General features: G+C 60.3%; 3 protein-coding genes across 10 annotated transcripts; 2 read left to right on the top strand and 1 right to left on the bottom strand.

Annotated features, from left to right (window-relative positions):
• The first annotated feature begins 3,279 nt into the window (after nt 1-3,279).
• On the top strand, nt 3,280-9,052 carry CDC42EP5 (CDC42 effector protein 5). 6 transcript variants are annotated; one of them, XM_070387211.1, is made up of 6 exons: nt 3,285-3,816; nt 4,043-4,184; nt 5,124-5,192; nt 6,909-6,992; nt 7,700-7,861; nt 8,521-9,052. In XM_070387211.1, the coding sequence occupies exon 6, from the start codon at nt 8,521-8,523 to the stop codon at nt 8,980-8,982; it is 462 nt and encodes a 153-aa protein (XP_070243312.1). In that variant the 5' UTR covers nt 3,285-3,816; nt 4,043-4,184; nt 5,124-5,192; nt 6,909-6,992; nt 7,700-7,861; the 3' UTR covers nt 8,983-9,052. The 6 variants fall into 6 exon arrangements, with proteins under 6 accessions (XP_070243314.1, XP_070243313.1, XP_070243312.1 ...); XM_070387213.1 differs by lacking the exon at nt 7,700-7,861 and having other exon boundaries at nt 3,280-3,816; XM_070387210.1 differs by lacking the exon at nt 5,124-5,192.
• A 137-nt stretch (nt 9,053-9,189) lies between these two features.
• LENG9 (leukocyte receptor cluster member 9) lies at nt 9,190-11,677 on the top strand. The gene has a single exon (XM_070387207.1). It carries the CDS (start codon nt 9,988-9,990, stop codon nt 11,581-11,583), a length of 1,596 nt encoding a protein of 531 aa, XP_070243308.1. The 5' UTR covers nt 9,190-9,987; the 3' UTR covers nt 11,584-11,677.
• On the bottom strand, nt 11,622-21,555 carry LENG8 (leukocyte receptor cluster member 8). Of its 3 annotated transcripts, XM_070387206.1 has the most exons (16): nt 21,400-21,555; nt 19,657-19,749; nt 18,949-19,123; nt 18,523-18,624; nt 17,861-17,953; nt 17,374-17,626; nt 17,036-17,177; nt 16,705-16,893; nt 16,155-16,433; nt 15,927-16,067; nt 15,498-15,783; nt 14,990-15,091; nt 14,823-14,891; nt 14,594-14,723; nt 14,311-14,518; nt 11,622-12,817 (listed from the first exon to the last, which is right to left on the bottom strand). In XM_070387206.1, the coding sequence occupies exons 2-16, from the start codon at nt 19,692-19,694 to the stop codon at nt 12,655-12,657; spliced, it is 2,370 nt and encodes a 789-aa protein (XP_070243307.1). In that variant the 5' UTR covers nt 19,695-19,749; nt 21,400-21,555; the 3' UTR covers nt 11,622-12,654. The 3 variants fall into 3 exon arrangements, with proteins under 3 accessions (XP_070243307.1, XP_070243305.1, XP_070243306.1); XM_070387204.1 differs by having other exon boundaries at nt 12,674-14,518; XM_070387205.1 differs by having other exon boundaries at nt 12,674-14,518; nt 17,036-17,174.
• Between the last annotated feature and the right edge of the window lie 2,807 nt (nt 21,556-24,362).

The raw sequence follows: 24,362 nt of genomic DNA, 5'->3' as shown, positions 1-24,362 counted from the left end.
TGCCACCCCACGGACTGTAGCCTGCCAGGCTCCTCCACCCATGGGATTTTCTAGGCAAGAATACTGGAATGGGTTGCCATTTCCTCCTCCAGGGGGATCTTCCTGACCCAGGGATCCAACCCAGGGGTCTCCTGCACTGCAGGCAGACTCTACCATCTGAGCCACCAGGGAAGCCCTGGAAGGTTTATACCTCAAACTAATTTCATGGCCTTGGACTGGACAAGATCATCAAAACCTTACTGCTGCTGCTGCCGCTAAGTCACTTCAGTCGTGTCCGACTCTGTGAGACCCCATAGACGGCAGCCCACCAGGCTCCCCCATCCCTGGGATTCTCCAGGCAAGAACACTGGAGTGGGTTGCCATTTCCTTCTCCAGTTCGTGAAAGGGAAAAGTGAAAAGGAAGTCGCTCAGTTGTGTCCAACTCTTAGTGACCCCATGGACTGCAGCCCACCAGGCTCTTTCGTCCATGGGATTTTCCAGGCAAGAGTACTGGAATGGGGTGCCATTGCCTTCTCCCAAAACCTTACTAGCTAGCGTTTTTTTCTCTTTTTCAAGGAGGATGTGTTCAGGTACCCTTTATGTAACTAAAAATTACTTTTTTGAAAAAAGAAACAAAATAGCGGCAAATGTATCCAAACCAAGCAAAGAAACAAAATGCCTTCTCTGACCCCACCTCTTCCTAGGGATACCCTGTCTCCTTCCCCTTCCTTCCTTGGATTCCGCAATCCTCCTCCCTGTCTCCCTCCCCTCCCCCACAGCAAGCTGGCTCCCACCCACCCAGCCCCCAGGGGCAGTTCTCACTCGGCCACCGGTGGCCTCTGGTTTGTTACCAAATGCAGTGGATTTTTTTTTTTTTTTAACTCAGCCTTGGTCTGCTTCTGAGCCTGCAGCGAGGGGACATGTGTGGACACAGACTCCTCATGGTTCCTTCTCTGTGGCTGCTGGGCTCTGGCCCAAGTGCCTCCCCTTTTTATCTCTCAGTGTCACCCTTTGCAGCCACTTCATCTCCGGCCTCTGTTCTTCCCACTTCAATCAGAACCAGCTACATAGTTTTCAGGGTGCGTGGCAAAGGAAGATGCGGGGTCCTTTGTTCAAAAGGATTAATAGTTCAAGATAGAGCAAACCATTAAACAAGTACAGGGCCCTGGTGGGCACGGCACCCCCAGGGACCGTACAGGCGCTCCCCTCTGCTCTGGTGGGGCTGACTGCCCTTCCGTCTGCTCTAGATCAGGGTCTCCGGGGAATCTTGTTCTCCTGCTCCTCCTCCCAGGCTCTCCAGCTTGGCGGTCGCCCCAGCATCCCCCGGGACCTGCCCTCTGCAGGTCCTTGGGGTAGACAGAATGCACGTCTAAAGACGTCCAGGCACAAATCCTTGGAACCTATGACTAGGTTGCGTGTGTGCTAAGTCGCTTCAGTTGTGTCCGACTCTTTGCAACCCCATGGACTGTAGCCCGCCAGGCTCCTCTGTCCATTCGATTTCCCATGTAAGAATACTGGAGTGGGTTGCAATTTCCTCCTCCAGGGGATCTTCCCAACCCAGGAACTGAACCAGGGTCTCCTGTGTCTCCTGCACTGCAGTTGGATTCTTGGGGTTTTTTTAGCTACATTAGGCCTTTGTTGCAGCATGTGGACTTTCTCTAGTTTCTGTGAGTGGGGCTACTGTCTGATTCAGGTGCAAGGGCCTCCCGTTGCAGTGGGTGCTTTTGCAGAGCGCAGGCTCTGGCCCGTGGTCTCCAGCGGTTGCCACGTGAGGGCGCAGTGCCTATGGTTCACAGCCTCTAGAATGCAGGCTCAGTGGTTGTGGCTCCAGGGCTTAGTCGCTCTGCAGCATGTGGGATCTTCTGGGATCAGGGATTGAACCCATGTCCCCTGCATTGGCAGGCGGGTTCATAACCACTGAGCCACTGGGAAGGCACAGACACCTCAGCAGCATGTAACTTGTACTGATTACAGAGTAACGCATTAGATCTAGCCATTACCATGGCTGTTATCCAGGTGGACCTCACGTAATCACGTGAGCCCTAAAAGCAGAGGACCTTCTCTGGCCAGAGGCAGGACAGTGGAGCAGGCTTGCAAGTCAGGGAGTTTGAAGCCTAAGAGGGACTCAGGTAGAGAGACAGGGTGAATGCCGCAGAAGGACGCAGGCAGCCTGCCGGCAGCAGAGCAGGTGCAGACCAGACCAGGTGGGGGAGTTTGTCTTTTGTTTGCTTGAGGTGATGAGTGTTTTGGAATCAGATAGAGGTGGTGATTGTACGACATTGAGAATATACTAAATCCCTTTATAATGATGCACTGTAATGTGAATCCAAACATCAACAGAAAATAACTAAAATGCTGTTGTTATTTAAGCATTTATCTTGGGTGACCGCTCTCCCACCCCCACCTTAAACTTTGCCTTGAACGTGAAAGAAAAAAGTATTAGTCGCTCAGTCGTGTCCGCCTCTTTGCGACTCCATGGACCGTAGCCCGCCAAGCTCCTCTCTCCGTGGGATTCTCCAGGCAAGACTACTGGAGTGGGTTGCCGTGCCCTCCTCCAGGGGATCTTCCCAGCTCGGGGATGGAACCTGGGTCTCCTGCATCGCTAGCGGATTCTTTACCATCTGAGCCACCGTCCCAGCCTGTTTCAGCCCATCCCCCTTCTGGACTGTGAAGTGGACTCTCTGCCCCTTCAAGTTCTGACCCTGTTTTTCCCGCTTAATACCCGACTCAGGACAAATCAGAAGCTCCCCGTGGCTTCCAACCCCGATCTCTCCAGGCAAACCAGGCTCCACCCGGGGCCTCAGGGCCCTGGGCTCCACCTGGCGGCCTGGCCCGCTCCCTCCGGTCCTCAACCCTGTAAACACGTACTTCTCCCGCTTCGGAAGATTCAAGTCAAGCCACACCTCCTCCTTATCCAGGACCCTCCCTGCTTTTGGCCGCAAAGATGGATCAGACGGTAAAGCGTCTGTCTGCAAAGTCGGAGATCTGAGTTCGAGCCCTGGGTGGGGAAGATCCCTCTCCAGTATGCTTGCCTGGCATGGAGAATCTCCAAGGACAGAGGAGCCGGGTGGGCCCCAGTCCATGAGAGTCGGACACGACTGAGCGCCTCCTCTTTCTTTCCCTCCTCTCCAGCCCCTCCGTCCCAGCTCACAACCGAGCCGGCCTCCTCCCCGGGGTGGGGCTTTTCCCGCACTCACCCTCTTGGGGATCGTCCTCCCGCCATCCACCCCCCACCCCCAACCCTGAGTCTTCTCGTACCGCTCGGCGCGGAGCCCCAGCGAGGTGACGCCCAGGCCCGGACCTTCAACTCCCCAACGCAGGCAGGGAGCCGCCCTCTGCGGCCACCTCCACCCGCTCCTACCGCCGGTCTCACTGCCTGACCTTGTCGGCTTCTCTTTCTCTTCCAGGCCCCACACTCGCTCCCCCAACCGCTGCAATCTGGAAGAAATTACTCTTTCCAAACAGCCAGACTTCCCCACTTGCAGGAAATTCCAGGCTGGCAGGGGAGGGGCCGGGATGGGGGGCCGCCCCGTCCATCCAATCCCCCACCCCCTCCGCGGTCCTTCCACTCGCACATCCAGTCCCGGCCACTTCCCGCCCCCACACTCAGCCTGGAGGGGCCTCCGCTTTTCCGCCGCGGCTTCTTAGTCCTTAAATCCTAGAGGCCAACTTTTTTTGGGGGGTGGGGGCGGTCGGGGGAGGGGGATAAGGGAGGCCTGGGAGGGGCCTACTGCCTTAACCCTCTCGGCCCCAGACGGGACTGGGCGGGAACTCTGCGCCCCTCTGGGCTCCCATCATGGCCCCCGAGAGGGGCTGAGGCTTCCGTTCCCGGTGCAGGTAAAGAGGGCACCCGGTGGCAGGGTCTGGAGGCGGGCGTGGGGCTCAGACTCCCGGGGCTGGTGGAGGGGAGGCCGGGGGATGGTCTGGGACCCCCTCGCGTCCTGAGGCCGAGGAGGAACTGAGTCAGGGCTCCCGGGACCCAAGAGAGAAGCAGGGGGCGCTGCGGGCCGGCCGCCCGGGTCGTGAGTGCCCCTCCAGGTTCCGCCTGACGGGCCCTTCGCAGGTGAGATCCCGCCCGGAGGAAGGCGGAGGGAGGCGCGGGCCTGGGACCAGGAGGCGGAGGCGGGCCCCGAACCGAGAGGAGCGGGTCCCGGGCGGAGCCGGAGCCTGAGAGCGCGCCCGTCCGGTTCGGCAAGGACCACGAGGTAAGGGGATACTGGCGGCCCCGGGCTCCCCAGGCAAGTCCAGAGGGGAGCGGGGCAGACAAACGGCCGAAAGGACGGCGGCCGCTGAAGCCCGGGCCGCAGCCACGTGGCCTCAGGAAGCGCGCTCTGGAGCCCCAGGGGGGTCGGGGTGGGGTCCCGGTCCCCGGTCCCCCTGCGCCGTCCGGGTGCCGCCCGCCTGGTCGCCTCTCCCACGGGGCTGAGAACCAGCCAGGCTGGATGTGGGGCGGGCTGGGGCCCGGAGAGGACGGAGCAGAGCCAGCTGTGCGTCCCCACCCTCCCCTGCAGCTGGAGCCTCGGCAGGAAAGGGGGGGGGCGCGTGGAGGCGGGAGGAGGGGCGCGCGGGTCCAGGGTCGCGGCTCCTGCTCTCTGCCCGGCCCGAGGTCGTCACACACAACAGCTCCTCTGTGCGGAGTTGGCCCCGCCACTGGCTCTTTCCGAGCATGACCTCATTGCATCAGGCACACAAGGGAGATCCGAGCCTTCAATTTCAGGGGACACCGAGGCTCGGAGAAGTGGATGGACTGCTCCCCACACCCTCTCCACCCCACCCCAGCCCTCCCCCAGTCACCCCGAGTTCTCAGAACTAGCCAGGAGGAGCGGTGGCTTTCAAAAACAATTTCTAACTCGTTGTTCTTACCTGGAATGGAAAAAAAAAAGCAAACAAACAGGGTCAAGGGTGTAGGTCCCTGGCCTTGATATGAAAGCATTATTTATTTTCCCACGGGTCTGCACGCCCTACCCTTTGGGGACCATGAGCGATACAACGTCCTTCCAGCTCCGGAGTTCGTCTGGCTGCGTTCCAGATTCAGGCGGGTTTTGCTGCTGTGTGACCCAGGGCCAGTTACCTCACCTCTCTGTGGCTCAAGCTGTCACCCACATCTCTAAAATGAACATAATAGCAGGGTTCTCCCCTCATAGGGGACTGTTGGGAGGACTACATGAGTTCCTTCATGTGCCTGAAGCGCTTAGACCCCTGCCTGGCCCAGGGTAAGTGCTTGGGAAACAATGTCAGCACCATGAGTCCACTCTAGGACAGCCCCTTGCAAATAGGCATTCCGACTTCCCAGTTTTCAGAGGAGCAAACTGAGGTGTGAGGTTGAGAGAGTTAGTTCCGGCTGTGTTTTGTTTTTGTTTTTGTTTTCCTCCTTCTGTCTGCATGGCTTGTGAGAGACCAAAATCTTAAGGAGCTGCTAAGTGTTAGAAAATGCCAGAGCTATCACCCTGTAGGGTGGTGGGAGGACAGGATGAGGGCAAGGTGGGGGGTGGGCAGGGAGAGGAAGCAGAGGTGGAGAGCCGTGCAGGGAGGGCCAATGCTTGGGGCAGCTGGCAGCTGAAGCCATAACTCTGGGCTCTGGAGGCCCGCAGAGCTGCTTTGTGACCTCGGGCAAGTCACATACCCTCTCTGAGCATCTGTTTCCTTCTCTGGGACAGGTGAGGATGATCCAAGGTTGAACCCGGAGCACACAGCATTTTCTGTGTGCTGGCTACCGTGCTAAGACTTTCCCTGGGGCAATATCTCACCAATTCTTTTGTTGTTGTTGTTGCACTGGTTGGCTAACAGGGTCTTAGTTCCCTAAACAGGGATTGAACCAGTGCCCTTGGCAGTGAAAGCTCATAGTCCTCACTACCAGACTGCCAGGGAATTCCCCCTCACTATTTCTTGCAAAGAGACTAAGAACTATCCTGTGAGTAACATTCCATTTTTGAGATGAGGAAGTGAGGTCAGAAAGGGTAAGTGATTTGCCCAAAGCAACCCAGCAATGTGCACAGTCAGATCCAAGTCTGGGCAGCTGGCTTTCTGAGTTCTGCTTTTTTTCACCTATAATTCATGGCTCAGTGAGACAGGGGGCACTGCTAGCTCTGAGACAGAATTTTTTTTTTTTTTTTAACTGTAGATTGAGATTCATTAATGAGCAGAGGTCAGCGTTGAAAAAGACTAACAGGGAATTCCCTGGTGGTCCAGTGGTTAGGACTCTGGGCTTCCACTGCAGGGGGTGTGGGTTCAATGCCTGGATGGGGAACTAGGGTCCTGCATAGCACGGCCAAAATAATACTATAGATTAGAATCGAAACTATCCAAGTGCCTAGCATGTGCTGAGTAGTCTCATTTCATAAAATGTTTCCCTTACACACTGGGTGGGGTGGGGAAGGAATGGTGATTGTGTTCCAGATTGCAGTAAAATATATTTATTCACCTGGGTGGAGGTTAGGGAATTTTGAGAAGCGCTATAGAGGTGGTCAAGCAAGACTGGTTTTTCAAGAGAAATAAATGTAAAGTGTGTATGTGTGTTTGAGTAGGGGAGTGGACAGCCCTCAGACCACAGCCATCTATAATTATTTCAAATCCTTTGGCTTTAATTTTTCTCCACATAAAAGCTGGTATTTCCCAGGGTGGTTGTTACTAAAAGGACAATGCTTTGCCTGCTTCAGAGGATTTTATGAAATCTAAATTTTGTTCCACAGTTTTGTCTGGGGACACATCTCCCCCCACCCCCAATGCTATCACTATCAATTGACTGGTGGTGTTACAAATATAGTTTTCTCTGAGTGTTTCTGTGTGCCCTACAAGGAAGGTAGTGTTATTTTACCCATTTTCAGATAGAAAACAAGCCAAGCGATCACATCATTTATCTCAGTTCATACAGTTGGCAAAGGGTGGGGCTTCAATTCAAATAGAAAGAATGTTTATTATTATTCCAACAGTGACTGTTAAAACAAAAGTACAAGGTCATCAAGTCCCTCCCAGAAGTTCCGTAAAAACAGCCAAGTTCCAGGATATGGGCAAAGGTTGGTGGGCATATCTATTTACCATCAAGTCATGAAGTCATGAAGTCATGTGGCCATAGGACACCTGGTTTATAGTGCATGTGCTGCCAGACTGGAATTTATGCCATTCTTGCCATGTTTTAACATAGGAAATTTTGCATTATTATTACTGTTACTCTTAGCAAGAAGTAAGGTATTATGCTGCTTGTTTCAAAACCAGATAATTTGAAATTGTAAAACACTGTGTAAAACGCTGTGGGTGTCGGGGGGATGGTCTAAGTGATAAAGAGCCCACCCACAAATACAGGAGATGCAGGTTTGATCCCTGGGTGGGGAAGATGCCCTGGAGGAGGAAATGGCAACCCACTCCAGTGTTCTTGCCTGGAGAACCCCATGGAGAGAGGAGCCTGGCTGACTCCAGTCCATGGGGTTGTAAAGAGTCAGACACGACTGAGCGTGCATGCGGACACACGCACACACACGTACATGTGCAAGTATACAGATTCCCAGGCCCACCCTAAACCTCCCAAATTAGAATCCTCAGTCCAGCCTACATTATGACTTTTGTGTGTCCCAGGCAAAGCTTTCATGGACATAATTATCTATGTTATAATTATATTTTATGACCGTGTTGGTATAAAGACAAACATAATCCAGACATTTTGAAATAAATCAAAACACAGCGTCCCTCGGCTCAGAAGGGGCTTCTGTACCTTGTGTATTGACAGGGTGGGGGCTCCCCTCGTCTGAGAGGGTCTCCTCTGCCCTCCTCTGGGCTGTGTGAGCTCTGTGGGCCCGGAAGGTGGTGCCGGAGAGGAAGACCTGCGCCTGTCCCCGCCCTGTGTGAGCTGGCGGCCAGCGGCCTCAGTTAAGGACCGAGGCTCAGAAAGGTAATAATAATAAATTAAAGCGTTTAAAACTGTGTGCGGGCCTCTAGAAGTGTGGCAGGCGCTGGGCACCGTGTCTCTGCCCCTAAAGGACAGGGGCAGCTCTGTCTTAAGGGTGGAATGAGTGATAGTCGCTCAGTCGTGTCCAACTCTTTGTGACCCCATGGACCTTAGCCCGCCAGGCTCCTCTGTCCAGGGAATCTTCTAGGCAAGAGTACTGGAGTCTCTTCTCCAGGTGACTTCTCGACCCAGGGATCGAACTGGGGTCTGCTGTATTGCAGGCAGATTCTTTACCGTCTGAGGCACTAGGGGAGCCCGTCTTCAAGGTGGAGTTTCTGCCGTTTGGGAAGCAGTCTGCAGGTTTGGTGAAGCGTGTTTTGCTGGTTCTCTGCAGTATGAAATCCTCAAACGTTAGTTCTAAGTGCAGTTAACATACAGGCAGACCTAAATTTGAGTCTGAGTTTTTAATCAAGCAGCTATGACTTCGGGCCTCAGTTTACGCAGCTGTAAAATGGAGTAACCCCCGTACCCCCCACCACGGTCGTGCTGTGCGTATCCGGAGCATCCTTTGCACCGCGGGCTAGGCCAGGGCTGGGAACTCGGCAGGCAGGCCTCGGCAGCGTCCCTGGGGGAGGCCGTGCTAACCCGCCCCTACCCCGCAGATGCCGGTGCTGAAGCAGTTGGGCCCCGCGCAGCCCAAGAAGCGGCCGGAGCGCGGCGCCTTGTCCATCTCCGCGCCTCTCGGCGACTTCCGGCACACGCTGCACGTGGGGCGCGGCGGCGACGCCTTCGGGGACACCTCGTTCCTGAGCCGCCACGGCGGCGGGCCGCCCCCTGAGCCCAGGGCGCCGCCCGCGGGGGCGCCGCGCACCGCGCCGCCGCCCGCCGTGCCGCAGGCCTCGCCGCCCGCCCTCCGCGCGCCCGCGCCCGCCGACCCACTGCTGTCCTTCCACCTGGATTTGGGCCCCTCCATGCTGGACGCGGTGCTGGGCGTCATGGACGCGGAGCGCCCGGGCGCCGCTGCCGCCAAGCCGGACGTGGACCCCGGCCCCGGGGCGCAGCACCCCCGGGCCCGCTGCCTCGCCAACGCGGACCTCGAGCCGGACGACGTCATCGGCCTGTAGGCACCCCCATTCCCTGCGCTCTTACCGCCCAGCGCCCCACTTCTTTCTACATAAACCGACAAGGTCTGTGTCCCGGGTTTCGTTTGTTCACTTTGCACGTGGAGAGCGGTAACGGGACGGGGTGATGGGGTCCCGGCGCCCCTAAGAGCCAGGTGTGTCGCGGGGGGGTTCTGGTACCCGCCGGGTGGATAGTGGTAGAAATTCGGTGGTCCTGGTGTAATGGGATGCGGCCCCTTTAAGAGGGGCAGGGGCGTGGCGTGGCGTGGCTCCCAGGGGCGGAGCCCCCACGTGGTCGCTCCCACTGCACAGTTCTTTCAGCAAAGTGGGCCGCGAGCCGCTGCCGGCCGGACGCGGTTCCGGGCTCGGCCCGACGCTTCCCGGGGGCTGGCCAAGGGCTGTGACCCAGGGAGCTCCACGCCGCCGGTGGATCCCGCCCAGGAGGGCTGCCCTTTACCCTGGGAGCGGCCGCGCAGGAAAAGTGGCCGGGAGGAGGCGTGGCCCCCAAGGAAAGGGACGCCCCGAGGCCGACAGGGGTGCCCGGAGTCCGGGCTGAGAAGTTCATGCTGAGCCCGCAGGCGTCCAGTTCTCCCGCGGAGGACGAGGCCCGAGCGGGGCCCGGAGGAGCGTGGCAGCAGTGCAGATCCTTAGCGGGGCGGGGGCAACCAGGTTCTCCGGGGCGCGCGAGTGGCGAGCCGCGCTTGCGAACCCTAGGGGAGCCGAGCGGCGCCTGCGAACCCTAGGGGAGCTGAGCCGCGCTGGCTACGCGCCCGGGAGAGGCGGGGCCACACGCGATGGGGCGTGGGCAGGGGCGAGGCCACAACATAACCCGATCGCCCGCAGGTGTCGGGCTTACCCGGGCTCGGCGCAGGGCGGGCCCACGCGTGGGGTGCTTCCAGGCTGGGCCGGGGCCGGAGCCGCGCCCGTGACGTCACGGCGGGCCGGGCAGGGCTGACCCCGCGAGGAGCGGCCCGTGCCGGGCGAGCGCGCCCGCCGTACGCTACGCCTATGGCGGCGGCTGGAGGGCCGGAGCCGCCCGCGGGGGTCTCGGTTGCAGAACCCGGGCCCCCGCCGGCCTGCCGCTTCTTCCTGGAAGGCCGCTGCCGCTTCGGCGCCCGCTGCCGCCAACCCCACCCCGGGGCGCCGGCGCTGCCGCAGCCTAGAGGCGAGGCCGAAGACCAGGCCAAAGCCAAGAAGCCGCCGCTGCGCACGGCTGAGGCCGTCATCCAGCGCATCCGCTGGGACCCTCGCCTCAACCCGGCCGACTTCTCCGTGGGCTACGTCGACCGCTTCCTGGGCGTGCGCGAGGAGCCCTTCCTTTCCTTCTGCTGGGACGAGCCGCTAGCGGCGCTCGCGCCGGGTGTTCTGGCCGTGCCGCAGCACCGGGTGCGCTACTTCCGCTTCCGCGGCCGCCTGGTATGGGACCGCGCCTCGCGCACCGACCTCGTCTTTGGCTCCGGTTTGGCGGCTGGCCGTGGGCCCACCATCCTGGACGCGCTCCACGGCGAGGACGCGCACGGACCCGGAGGCGAGAGCGACGGCGTGAACGCGCACCGGCCCGGGGACGTGCACGACGGTGGGGCCCGGAGCGGGGACGCGCACGGGAACGGGGAGGCGAGTGACGGCGAGGATGCCAACTCAGTCGGAGATGCGCTCGGAGGTGAGGATACGGACCGGACCGGAGGCGCACTGGACAGCGTAGCTGCCACCCGCCTTGGCACGGACGCAGGGGGGCCCGTACAGCCAGCCCAGACGCGACTCCGGGCAGCTTTGGCCTCGGACGGGGGAAGCCCCGAAGCTGGGCGCCTGACGCTGGCAGGCGTATTAGCGAGGACCCAGTCGGCGGACTCTGGAGGCCAAGCTTGCCCGTGGGTGGCGCCAGGAGGGGCGCTGAAGCCAGCTGCTGCCGCCGCCGCCGCCAGGGCCATGCAGACCCGTGGCGGGAAGCCCCCGGAAAGCTTCTCTGAGATGGGAACGGAGTGGGGTCCCGGGATCTGGCCTGTGGACCGAGGAGCGACCGCGGCTGTGGGCCCTCGCCAGCCCCGCCCCACGCACTTTGTGGCGCTCATGGTGACGGAGCCTGAGCTGCGGGCCGAGGTGGCCAAGGTCCAGGAAGACCTGGTACGAGGCGCACCAGCTTGCGCGGCCTTCACGGTGCCGGCTGAAGCCCTCCACCTGACCCTGGCCCTGCTGAGGCTGGCGGGCCCCGGGGAGGTAGCGGCGGCCGTCACCGCGCTCAGACACGCGCTCTCTGACCCCAGGCTTGAGGTCCCTCTGAGGCTGAGGTTCGGTCGCCTGGTGTGCCTGGGCTCCCACGTGCTCTGCGCTCCCCCGTCCCCACCCCTGGAGAGCCTGGCCCAGAGGCTGAGCCAGAGGCTGGAGGCCGAGGGGCTGAGGGTGTTGCAGCCCCTCGGGGGGATACGCCCCCACCTCACCCTGGCCAAGGTGCACCAGGGCGCCCAAGTCTGCCTTCCCGAGGTCAGCCCGCGGCAGGAGCTGGGGAGCCAGCCCCTGAGGACACTCTGGCTGTGCCGCGTGGGCAGGGCCGGGGGCACCTACCAGGCCCTGGCCGAGCTCCCCCTGGGAGGTCAACCCCAGAAATAAGGGCCGGGCCCCAGACAAGGACAAAGCGCACACGTGGCTTCTCTCTCTCTCTCTCTTTAATTTTGGTTTCTCTCAAGCTTCCAAGTGGTGCTCAGTGCTCCAAGGAAAAGAATGAAGGAAGGAAAGGGGAGGGGAGAGGGGGGAGAGGGGAGGCAGAGGAGGACATCTGCAAGAGAAGCAGCCTGACAGTCCAGCTGTTTGCAACTCATCGCACCCTCCAGTTACATGGCAGAAGAGGGAGGGAGACGGAAAAGAAAAGGGGAGGAAGAAAAATAACTTAAATAAACACACACAAAAAGAAAAGAGAAGGAAACATGACGTGAGCTGGTGATCCATGAGGCAGGGAGGGAGGGTAACCGCTTTACCTGTGCTGAACCGAGGGAAGAGTGCGAGGAGGGGGAGGACGGGGCAGGGGAGACACGGGGGAGGGGGACACGGAGACAACTCAATACAACTGCAGACGAGGCGGCCCGGCCGGCGAGGTCCCGCGGCGGCCTCCGGAGTCCTCAGTGTGGCGGCGGCGTGACGGGTGGCGGCGGCGACGGTGGCTTCTGGGCTCGGGGGCCGAGGGCAGGGCACAGTCTCTAGGCGGCTCCCCTCGCCCCAAACACTGAGGCCCCGGAGGGCTGGCAACAAGAGTCTGTGGAGCGGCAGGCGGGCGGCGGGCAGCGGGCATGCCCCCACCGCAGGCGGGCGCGGGCGGAGCGGCCTGTCTTCTTGCCCTGCCCCCCGGCATGGGACGGGCCAGGGTGCTGGGTCGGTACCGGAGTACGAGCTCGAGAGAGAGAGAGAAAAAACACTGAGACAGCATTAGTGGAGGGCCAGACGGACAGACCAGCCTACAGACCGCGCCCCCAGCCCTCCGCTGCCCCCACTCCTTCCCTAGCCCGACCCTCTGAGGCCAAAAATAAAAATGTAGAAAAATCTCTGTACAGACTCCCCGGTGGGAAAACGGGGGCAGGGACGAGGGCTCTTCCTGGAGCCCTCTCCCCACGAATTAATTTACATCCCAAGTCCATGGCTCAAAGACAAGATCTGCAACCCGGCCCCCCGCCCCCGCGGCGCTGGTGCTCAGAAGGCTGGCAGCTGCGCCAGGCTGAGGCGGCAGTCGATGCTGGAGTTGTCCGGGCCCGTGTAGGCCAGGCCCAGGGGCTCCAAGAAGGCCCGGCAGGCGGCCTCGCCCTCGAAGGCCAGCTCGGCCTGCAGGTAGGAGACGGGCAGCGCTGGGCGGAAGCTACGGAGACAAGAGGAGAAGGTGATGAGGCGGCAGTGGACGCGGGAAGGCCCCCTGGGCTGGGAGGGGGCGCCCCCGTTCGGGCGCCAGAGAGGTTTCCTCAGCGCGTTAGCTGCCAGGCTGCTCCCACCCGCAGCCTCCCCACCTCAGCGGCTCGGGGGGGCCCGGGGTGGGGTCGGGGCCCCAGCCCCGGCTGCGCCCCCCCTCGCCCTCACTTACCTGAGCGGGGGACAGGAGGAGGGGATGGGAGGGAAGGGCCAGCTGGCTCCTCTGCTGGCTGGGGGCCTGCGCAGAGCCTCACAAGAGGGCCCACCGCGGCCGGGGGGGCGGGGAGGCAGGGGTCGATGCGAAGGGCAGGGGTCGATGTGAGGGGCCGGGACTGACCCTATCTGGGGACCAACCCTCCTGCTTGCCTCACCCTGGTCAGAGGAGGCTGAGCACCCAGCTAAGAGGTGGTGGGCCGGTGCCAGCCAGCAGCTGTGTGCGCCCTCCCAGCAGTGGGCCCACCCAGCTGTATGCACCCAGGAGCAAGGCTCCAGGAGCAAGGCTCCAGGGCCACGGCCGCTGCACGTGCACTAGTGGGGACACGGGACCCCTCCCGCCTCGAACCCTGGCCGTCTGCGGGACTGGCCCTGGGACAGGAGGCGGTCTCTGCCAAAGACGTGGGCCCCTTCAGACACAGGCCCCTCGGTGCTCTGGGCAGGCAGCAGCCCGCGCCCTGCCTGGTCTGCTGAGTCTGCCCCACTGCCTGTCTTTCCGCGGCCCCACCCTCTACCTCACCCTTAAACGTTCTTACCCCACACTGAAGCCCACAAGGAGCCTCCTAACCTTCAGTGGGTGTTCATCCCCACCCAGACTGCGCCCCGTGGCTCCCAAGGCCCTTGGGACTTCTGAGCAGGGCTTGGTAGCCTGTCACCTCAGGAGGTGGCCCTGCTGGGGGTGACCTGGGCACCGCTCAACACTCAGTGCATCCCTGGCCTCCAGCCCTAGAAGCCGGGACAACCCCGGCTGTGACAAAAAAAGGGGTGTCCTGAGCCCACCTGGGGCGCCTCCCTCCTAACAGATGTGAGCACACCGTTGCCCAGGGCAGAGGGCACCCTCTTTGGGGGCCGTCCGGCGTCGCTTGCCCATGACACCTGGCCGTAAACTCATCTGAGCTCTCAGGGCACAAGGCCCGGTTGCTGAGCCCACAGCTACTGAGGGCGGGGCCGGCTCTGCAGGCTGCCCCACGGGGCGCTCAGCCTCTGGGGGGACTCGGCCTCAGGAGGGTCAGGGAGGCAGGAGGCCTTGGAGGAAGGGGGCCTGGACAAGGGGATGATGTGGGGGGTCCAGGCTGCCGAGAGCAGAGAGCAGCAGGGGGGGGGAGGTGGCTGTGCAGAAGGGGGCGGGTCCAGAAGAGGGCGGAGCACACAGGTAGGGGGAGGAGACAGGGCGCCCGCGGCCAGGGCGGGGCACAGGGGCGGAGGGCCGGGGCAGAGCTCAGCTTTACATACGTTTTGATCATTGCCTTGAGCGCAGCCTTGCGCTCCCGGTCTGCAAACTTGTCCACGAGGTAGCCAGACATGCAGGGCGCGTGAGAGTAGAGCCGGAAAAAGCGGTGGTAGTTGCCCAGAGCCCAGGCGGCCCTGAGCGCCAGGGCGTGGGCCACGCAAGGGTCCGCCTTCAGCTCCCGAGTCAGGTATGCCAGCTCCGTGGTGATGTCTGCGGCCAGAGACTCGGGGTCAGGGGGCTTGGGGGGCCGCGTTGGGAGCCCGGGGCCGCGGTCCTGCGCCTCACCTCCCGAGTTCTTGGTGAAGATGTAATAGAGGATCCGGTAGGCGGTAAATTCGCCCACGTTGCCCGGCAGGTTCTCGGCGTACAGCGACTTGAGCTGCGTCTGGCACTGGTTGAACTCTTCGTGGTCCCCCTGGAGGGCACAGCGTGAGGGGGCAGAGTGAGCCCCACACGGCTGGATAGGGGGACGGCTGAAAGCCCGGGGTGAGGTGGGGCCCTGCCCGCCCCTCACCTTCTCCAAAGCGATGCGCGCATGGGTCTCGTATACCTCCACCGTGAACTCGGTGCGCACACCCTGCACCTGATGGCAGGAGAGCGGACGTCAGGGCAGAGCCGGCATCACCCCATCGGCCCCCTCCCCGACCCCCTCCCCGACCCCCTCCCCGGCCCCCGCCTCACCGTGAGGTCCTGCCGGATGGACTTCATCTGCTCGCAGGCAAAGGCGTAGTCCTGCTTCTCCTTCCAGTGGGACTTGACCATGCACAGCGACTTCTTCAGAACCTGGGGCAGGTGAAGTAAGGCTCAGTGTGACCTGGGCAGGACCAGTCAGAAGGGCTAAAATCTGCTAGGGGCCCACGGACCCGAGTCCCAAAGTGGGGGCTCAACGTCAGACCCTCAGTGCGTGTCAACATTAGAAACGAGCACTGCCAACAGTAAGAGCGCACTCCTGGCCTCAGCCTCCCGCACCTGTGCGCCCAGCTCGGGCCTCGGGGACGCACCAGGTCTCGTAGGCACAGGCCTCCTCAGTAGGGATGGAGGCACCGAGGCCGCCCCGCCTCCCGGACTCGTCTCCCGAGTGCAAGCTCCGGGTCAGCACCCCTGGGTGTGGCAGCTCCCTGCTCATCACCGCCCATCCCTGGCCTGGCCTCCCGGGCACGGAGGCGCTGCCCTCGCGCTGGGCACTCACCGGCACAGGGCGCACTGTGGACGGGTCGGGAGCACAGGTGAGGCGCAGGTAGTGCTTGGTGACATCCAGGCAGGTGCCCACGATCTGCAGCTCCTGCCAGTCAGGGTCGGCTGCACCGCCCTCCAGGCTGCCCACCTGCAGCACCAGGGGCTCCAGGCGCAGGCGGCGCGAGTGTCCGTGCTGGAAGCGCGCCGCCCGCTTCTGCTTCTTCAGCTCGCGCTCTGGCTCCTCACACTCCAGGGCTGCCATCTTCTTGCGGCTGCGCTTGGTGGGCGCCAGGTCGTGCCTGGGGGGAGGGGGTGGGGGGGCATGGGGGTACGGGGTGAGGGGCATGGCATTGCCCTCTCAGACGCTCCCCAGAGACACCAACCGCCCTCTTCCTCCCAGGACCCCCAAACCAGCCCCTCCCGCCGTCAGCCCAAGGCTCACCTCTTGCCCCGCTGTGCCCGACCCCGGCCCCGGTCCATGTGGGCTCCCCTGCCTCCCCGGCCCTTCGGGGGTGGGTTCCTGCGGCCCACAGGGTGACACTCGTTGCCTGAGCAGGAACTCTCGGAATCCGAGTGTGAGTCGCTGCCGGAGGGAGGGGCGGGAAGGTAAGGCCTGGCCTGGTCCCTGTGGGGCCTCCCCTCCCCGTCGCCCGCCTGGGGACCCTGGCACCTGCGGCGGAAGTGGCGGGTGGGGGAGCGGGAGGAGGAGCGGGAGCGGGAGTCGGTGCTGGAGGAGGAGCTGTGGTCCTTCATGAAGACGTTGCGGTTGCCGAACTTGGCGAAGCTGCTGCCTCGGGCTCGGCCAGCGCCCCCAGCCCCCGGCGTCCCTCGCTGGGACTGGGCACCCCCACCCCTGGTCGCGGAGGCTGCCCCCCTGGGAGGATGGAGGGTGCTGGGCGCCTCCCACCGCTTCTTCTTGGGGCTCTCAGCCACAGGCTCCCGAGTCAGCCTGAGAACACGGCAGGGCAGAGCATTACAGTCTGGCGCCTCCTGTTCCCTGCCCTGTGCCTTCAGGAGGAAGGACACCTCCCCAGGCATCACACGCAGCTAACAAGGTACAGAAAGGGGAGGTGCTCCGGGCCGCTGAATAACACGCCCCCCAGCTCGCATGCCCCGGAATTCCAGCCCAGCCAACTCCCGCTCCAGGACCCAACCCTCCTGCCCACTTCTCTGCAGGGCTCCCTTCAGCCCCAGGCCCCCTGTGTCTTCCCCCGACTCACCCGGGCAGGGGCTCACGGCTCCAGTCGATGGTGTAGGCCGAGCCGTCCTGCAGCCGTGCCTGTAGCACCTCCTTGAGCAGCTTCTCTGTGCGGTCCTTGTCCTCCTCTGACTCACAGGCCGTGAAGCAGCGTTCCACGTACTCCTTCATGTCCTGTGGCCAGTCGTCCGGCTTCCCAGACAGGTTCCCCCTGGCGGAGGGCGGGCGTGTACAGCTGGTTGGGAAGCAGCCCCCACACCTGGGCCAGGACCCTCCTTGACCTCCTGGGTCAGCCCTCCTTGTAACACCCAGGGAGGGAGGGTCTACTTTCTCAGGGATGGGTGGGCACTCACCTGTGGTTCTGGACTTTCTCGGAGTTGGGCTGGGGGCCAAAGCCGCTGTGCTGGCCCTCCGTGGTGGAACTGAAGTTCTGGTTTGTGACAGGAAAGGGCCGTTTCTGGATGTTGAACTTGAGTCCCCCAGTCCCAGGGGCTGCTGTGAGGGCGTGAAAAGCTGGGGTCAGCTGGCCCCACCCCTCAGAACTGGACACCTGAGCTGGGAATCCCGCCTCCTTCTCGAGCAGCCACACCCACAGCCTGGGTGGTCCCAACATGGGAAGCCAGGTCAGGGTGCAGGGTGCCCAAGAGAGGACCCTGCCCCGTGCCCCCGCTCCCCACCCCGAGGCGCTCACGCTTCATGCGATTCCACAGCTGCTGGCCCTTCTTGGGCTTGACGGGCTCAGGGTAGGTGTGCTGCCCGTAGGCCTGGCCTGATGCGGGTCCTGCCTGGCTGTGCTGGGTGGCGGGGGCTGTCCCAGGCTGGGGGCCACTGCTCAGAGGATGGGTCCCGTGCTGGGGGTTGGCAGGCTGCGGGGGCTGGGCCGCGGGCAGCTGCTGAGGGGGCGCCTGGTAGGGCATGCCTTCGTCCATGCCCGGGACGGGGGGCTATGGGAGAAACGGGCGCTGAGGGTGGAGCAGGCGCTCCAGGCCGGCCCTCGCTCCAGTTTTCACCATCGCATCCTTCAGCGTGCAGCTCTCCCCACCCCGACCTCAGAGCGACCCTCGGGTGCAGACTTAGCTACCACAGCCACCCTGCTGACCGCCAGGGGGCTTGGGCTCCTCCTTACCTCCCACCATACCCCTGCCTGGACGGGCTGCAGGGATGGGCACGGGCATTACCTGGTTCAGAGGCCCTTGGTGCTGGGGCGCGGCTGAGCCGTAGGAGCTGGCCATGCCGTACTGGGAGGGGGAACCGTAGCTCTGGTACACGCTCTGCCGGGGGCAAGGAAGGAAGGGGTCAGCCGCAGGCCCACTCCTTCCAGGGCGGGGGGCCTGGCCCTGCTCTCTCCCAGTCCTCAGAGGCAATCCACCACTGACCTCTCACCCCTCCCCTCTCCACAGCATAAACGCACCAAACTGGCTCATGCTACAGGTCACAAGATAAGATGAAAACCTCCCTCTGTCCCACGTTTCACCGTGTTCAACAGCCATCTACTGAGCGCTACCCCGTCTAAACACAACAGAACAACTGCACACACAGAAACCCAGTTCTGATGAAATCAGCTGCAGGCACCTAACACTCCCCCCAGTGAGTGAAGAAAGAAGGCCAAGCAGAGAAGCCAAGTGGCAGGCAGGGTGGGCGGCGGGCCTGCCACTCCAAGGAAGCCTGTTCCGGGTAGCCCTCTGCAAGGAGCGCAGGGACAAGAGGGCAGGGAGTAGGGAGCAGGAGTGGGCCTGGGGTGCGCCGCGGAAGGCTGCAAGCCGGGGAGGGTCTTCCTGCAGCCGCCCCTGCTGTGGTCAGTCCATCAGCTGCCCTGGAGCCCGCCCCGCGGGGCACTCACCACGGGGTAGTAGTAGCTGTAAGGGTAGGTGTAGTTGTACTGCTGGTACCACTGGTAGTACTGCTGCTGCTGCAGGGCCGAGGCCTCTGCCTGCGACACGTACTGCGGGCAGAGGGTGGCAGGCCTGAGCACTGCAGGCGGGAGCCCCATTTCCCAGGAGTTAACTGCTCAGGGACGGAGCCGGGGCTGCACCTCTCCACGGAGACCACCCCCTCTGCCATCCCACCCAGGCACCTCTCCCTCCTTAGGCTGGACTCCCCACGGTGAGGACCATATAGCCCTAGACTCCTCGAGGAGACAGACCGGGCATCCCCACTCAAGGGCTCCAGGAGCGTCTGCAGAACGCCCTGCCCTGGTGACCCCAGAGGACAGCACTGTGCTCCCCGCCCCGCTCAGGGTTCCCAGTCCCGCGGGGACTTCTCTCACTTGTGCACCGGCCACAGGCCCGTTGCTGCTGGCCTTGGCGGAGCTGCCGGCGGCTCCTGCTTTGCTGATGCTGGCCAGGGCCTGGCGGGCCTTCTCCCACTCTGGATTCTCGTGCATGGGAGTCTCCATGCCGTTCTCTCTGCCTGCCCCGGCCACCATACTGTACTGAGAGGACCTGCAGGAAGAGCACGTGGAGTCAGCCCCCGCTCCCACCACAGACGGTGGGCAGGATGGAGGCCAGCAAACGACAGGGCTGGAATCCTACAGCCTCAGCGTCTAACCTGAGGCGTGCTGACAGTTCCTGCTCACAGCTCTCCGTGAGCCGTGAACGCCACTGCCTACCTAAGGTGCTTCACCAGACGCCTGCTACATACAGCTGTTGAAAGTCAAATAAGAAGATGCCCAGTATTCACAGAACTTAAAACCTGGGGCCGAGCAGGCCTAAATGTTTTAGGAATCCACAAATTCTGTCTGATGCCACTTCAGTCAGAAAGTTAATCACCACGCTGTTTTGGAAAAAATAAGGAACTAAAAAAAAAATAAAATAAATTGAGTATGAAGCCCACACAAGCCTCACCCCCAGCCCAAGCACAGGGACGATCGCATCATGACCCCCATGCTGAGTGAGGGCCCACCCAGAGCCCAACACTGGGCCTTGCTTCCTCTCACCACCCCCCACCCCCATGCCATCCCTCCAGCCCCACTAACCAATCTGTGCTGCGCTGATCACCCACGTTGGCCGCCATCTGCACCCTGGGGTGTAAGGGGTGGACCTCGGGAGCCAGAATGCTTTTTCACTGACTGTAAGGCAAAAAACGAATTAGGGAGAATCAAGAAGGAGCAAGAAACATGTCACAAACCAGCGAAGGGAAGCAGATGACTCACAAGAAGCCAGAGAAGGAAGGAGCCAATGGGGTAAACAGCCTGAAGAGAATAAATAAATAAATGGGCTACAGTCTCAGGGAAAGACCCTGGCTGCCCCCTGCAGCACTCTAGATGGAAAATGAAGGATTTGAAAGCAAAAAAGTTGAAAGGAATTTCCCAAAGAGAAAAAGAAGGATCTGAAACCCAAATGAAGAAAGGGAAAAGTTCAAGGGAAACCCTGAGACAGATCGGAGGAGGGGCAGAGGGTGGCTGGGGGGACCTCAGGCAAGGGGTAGGGAGGAAGCGCTAATGAACAAGGTCTGAGTGAAGCTTAAGGCTGGGAGGCTGGGAAAGACTTCTGAAAGAAAGCCTGTAAAGAGGGACGTGTTTGAAGGAGTCTTGAGAGAAGAGAAAACACTGGAGAATGGAGAAACCTGGGAGGAAATGAGGATTTCCAGAAGTTACTCCTTGAGCCAGAAGAAGGCAAAGAGAAGAACCCTGAAGTAAAGAAAGCAGTTCTTAGAAAACTTAGACTAATTTCCGGAAGGTCCCCTAAGGACAGAGAAAACTCTTATACGGGAGGTTCCTAGAAATAGCAGTAGGTCCGAGAGAAGAGGCATCAAATCCTCTTGGCTGGGGGTCTGGACAGAAAGTTTTGCGCGTGCCTGAAAAGACCCCTAATATCGTTAGGGACTTAAGAGCGGGAGGGAGAGGACTGCAAGAAAGTGAAGGAGGGCCCTGGGGGCGAAGACTGGGTGGGAGGGACCCGGACTCGAGGGGATAACTGAGAAGGATGAGTGTGTTCAAAAGCCTGATCCGCTGGGGAACCCAGAAGTCCTACAAGTGGGGAGACAGGAACAGGAGTCTAGAGCCGGGAAAAGTCCTAAAGAAGAATGGGCCTCAGAGAAGAGAAGGAACGGGAGTGAGCGAAAGGGTGGGGAGCGTGGAGACCGGCGGTCCCGTGAGGTAGGGGCATTGAGGGGGAGCCCAGGACAGCAAGACTTAGGGTAAGGTCTGGTGCAACTCGGGAGGGAGGTTTCCGGGCAGGTCTGAAGGGGAGGAAGGAAACGCGGATGCGAGTGGGGCACCTGGCCGTCCCGCAAGCCCAGGGAAAGCAAACGAGGACGCCGGACGGAAGAACAGCCTGCCCGGATCCCGATCCCAGCCATCGGCCCCGGAGACACCGCCCCGGCCGCCCCGCGCCGCGCCTGCGCACCACGTCCCGGGGAGCGGGGCGAGGCGGCGAAGAAGAGCAAGAGGGCCCGTCGCCTGGGGCAACGCGGTCCTCCGGTGGAACCGCCGCGTCAATGGGAGTTGAAGAAAGGGGTGCTCGGGGCCCAGGAATTCCGAGCGCGGGGGGGAGGGGGGTGCGGCGCCCAATGGCGCAGGCGCGACGGTGCGCGGCCGCCCGCCCCGCTCCCCGCGCGCAGGCGCACTGGTCCGCGTCCCCGCCACACCCTGTCGTCGCTCGCGCGCGGCGTCCGTTGATGCGACGACCGCCAAGGCCTCGGGGGCCGCGGGGCGGAAGGCCAGAAGGAAACGCCGTCTCCGTCCGCCCGCCCGGCCACCCCTGCTCGCCACACCCACCTCGGCCGTACGACCCCGGGACTCGTCAGCGGAGGTTCCAGGCGACGGCAACAGGGCTCCGCGACTGCTCTTGACCCGGCTGGCTCCTGTCTTTAAGTTTCGACGTCCGGACCGCGGCGTCTTGACGTCACGCCGATGCTTCGCCCCGCCTCCCGTCACCGCGGACAGCCAATAGACGCCGCGAACTTGCTTAGAACCCGCCCTCCTGTGACGCAACCACGGGGGTGGGCATTTTAAGACAAGGCGGAAACTGGACTGTGGACGGTGGCCCTGAGGGGACACACTCGGTAGAGCGCTCGGGCCCTGCGCCTTTCCAGGCGTCCTTGTTTTGGCCCAGCTGATGGCAGCCATTATTATTTATAGGTATAAATCAGTGTGCTGAGTAGTTCTGAGAGTCCCCACCGTGCAGTGATGTGGGACGATGGACCCAAAGAAGGCCTGAGAACAGCCTCTGGCCGGAAAGGGGAACTTCCCTAGGAAATGAAACTGGAAGTGTGCAAACACACAGGGGCGGGAAGCAGGCGTACCTTGGGAATTGCGGGGTGGCTCTGGTGGAACAGAAGTGAGGGGTCCTGGCGTCAAGAGATAGGTCTATGGATGTTTGCAGGTAGCAGGTTCTGAAAGGCCATCCTGGTCCGGCAGAAGAATTGGGACCCTCCTGTTTAAAAAAGGGCTTCCCCGGTGGCGCTAGTGGTAAAGAGCCTGCCGGCCAATACAGGAGACACAAGAGACACAGGTTTGATTCCTGGAGGAAGGCATGGCAACCCACTACAGTATTCTTGCCTGGAGAATCCCATGGACAGAGGACTCTAGACAGCTGTAGTCCATAGTAGACTGTTTCAAAGAGTTGGACACGACTGAAACGACTTGACACACACACGCACAATTTAAAAAGGCCTGTCTGTAGATTCCTTGCAAGTAATCTTTTCAGTAATCCTGTTCCCACCCACAATTCTGAATGATAGAATTATCCACTGCAGTTCACTGGCGGGTCACTGTGGTTGCAGTAGGTGGTATTTAAGAAGCAGCAATTTCTTTCCGATTTTCTGTTATTAAAAACTTTTGCTGATAATGCGTGTCATTTTGTTAGTATTAGCACAGTTGATCTTTTTTTTTTTCATCCCTTCACTTTTTAAATTAAACTCTTCGTTTTAGAGCAATTTTAGGCTTACAGTAATGTTGCAAAGATAATTCAGAGTCCTGCCTACCCTACACCCAGTTTCCATGCAACACTGTAGTAATGTTTGTTAAAACTAAGACACCAACGTTGGCACAATATTGTTAACGCAGACTTTGTTTGAATTTCACCACTTTGCCCAGAAAATGAAAATAGATTTAACTTTTGTTAAAGTTAGACCAAAATGGGTTTTTTTCCTTGATTAGGACTGTAGCCTGCCAGGCTCCTCTGTCCATGGAATTCTCCAGGCACAAATACTGAAGTGAGTAGCCATTCCCTTCTCCAGGGGGGCTGGAATCTGGGTCTCCTGCATTACAGGGAGTCTCTTAGGCATCAGAGTCACCAGGCTTCCCAGTTAATGATGACTCCCAGAAAATCAGGCAGCGTGAATCTCAAAGTACTCTGTGAATGTCCAACACATCCAGCGGCATCGGCTTCTGAACACAGACTCAGAGGCACTAGAGGGCAGCATTTGAGAGCAAAGCAGCTAGAAGAGCCTCCAGGCCAACCCCTCAACAGGGCACCGAACAGCTCAGTCTTGAGAGTGACCTGTGGGTTGCCTCGGTGTCCCTCTTTGGAAACCATGGTCCATTTCTCTTTGCCAGCTTCAGGCCCACACATCAAGGGCTTTCTTGAACATTTCTTGCAGCGCTCAAGATGGAAATGATTAGCAAGCATGGAGCAGTCCCCCCATGGCAGGCCCCACATCGGGCATCTGGTGCTTTGGGCCAAGAGGCCTTGACCTAAAACCCTTGGGGCTTTTTTCAAGAGAGAACATTTGGTTTATTTTCCACAGAGGACATAACCCTTAGTACTCAGCATCAGGAGTAACCCCATCAGTGTTCCCACAGAGACACAGATGGACATTCACAACAGACAGGCAACTTGTTGTTTAGTCGCTCAGCTGTGTCCGACTCTCTTGTGACCTCGTGGACTGTATATTCCACCAGGCTTCTCTGTCCATGAGAGTTTCCAGGCAAGAATACTGGAGCAGGTTGCCATTCCCTTCTCCAGGGGGTCTTCCTGATACAGGGATCGAACCCAGGTCTCCTGCACTGCAGGCAGATTCTTTACCACTGAGCCACCGGAGATGCCCAAAGTTTTAAAGTGCACTTCCTAATCCTCAGGGTTTGAATGCCTTTTAGTCTGTCCCCTGGTGTTTGGATTTTCATTTTGTTAAATGGTCTTTTCCCTTGCTTATTTTTATGTTGGGTGGTCTTTTTCTTGATTTGTGGATATAACTTTGCAGCTTATATGTATGAAGAATTATCTATTTCATTGCTGTTGTTTTAATTTTCCCCAGACTGTCAATCTGCCTCTGGACTCTATGGTATTTTTCTCATTCCACAATTTGTCAAATAAGTTACTTTTTTGTTTCTGTCTTCAGGATATCTCACTGAAAGCCCTCCCTCTACAACTAAGAGATACAAGAGTCTCCTTTCTCTTGAAATACTTCTGTTCCCTTGTGCTGTGCTATGCTTAGTCACTCAGTCGTGCCTGACTCTGCAACCCCATGGACTGTAGCCTGCCAGGCTTCTCCGTTCATGGGATTCTCCAGGCAGGAACAGTGGAGTGGGCTGCCATGCCCTCCTCCAGGGGATCTTCCAGATCCAAGGATGGAACTCATGTCTCCCGCATTGCAGGCAGATTCTTCACCATCTGAGCCACCAGGGAAGCCCCTTACTCGTCTGCATTTGGGTTTTTTTTGCCCGTGTTGTATGCAGACTGTTTTCTTCCAGACGGAGAGCTAATCATATCAGCATTCCTTTGAAACCAGCTCTTTTTG

This window comes from Bos mutus, chromosome 18 (assembly GCF_027580195.1).
Source record: "Bos mutus isolate GX-2022 chromosome 18, NWIPB_WYAK_1.1, whole genome shotgun sequence".
NCBI classification, from domain to species: Eukaryota; Metazoa; Chordata; class Mammalia; order Artiodactyla; family Bovidae; genus Bos; species Bos mutus.
Note: the sequence above shows the minus strand (reverse complement) of the source record. Positions and strands in the feature narration are given on the sequence as shown.

What these genes read in the sequence shown, in the direction of transcription:
- CDC42EP5 (XM_070387212.1), top strand. Translation starts at nt 8,521, where the DNA reads ATGCCGGTGCTGAAGCAGTTGGGCCCCGCGCAGCCCAAGAAGCGGCCG.
- LENG9 (XM_070387207.1), top strand. Translation starts at nt 9,988, where the DNA reads ATGGCGGCGGCTGGAGGGCCGGAGCCGCCCGCGGGGGTCTCGGTTGCA.
- LENG8 (XM_070387204.1), bottom strand. Translation starts at nt 19,694, where the DNA reads ATGGCGGCCAACGTGGGTGATCAGCGCAGCACAGATTG. An exon ending in GATCAGCGCAGCACAGATTG is followed by an intron (nt 19,124 to 19,656) that starts GTTAGTGGGGCT and finishes CTCTTCCTGCAG; the next exon opens with GTCCTCTCAGTACAGTATGG. An exon ending in ACCCGCCACTTCCGCCGCAG is followed by an intron (nt 16,068 to 16,154) that starts GTGCCAGGGTCC and finishes TCCCTCCGGCAG; the next exon opens with CGACTCACACTCGGATTCCG.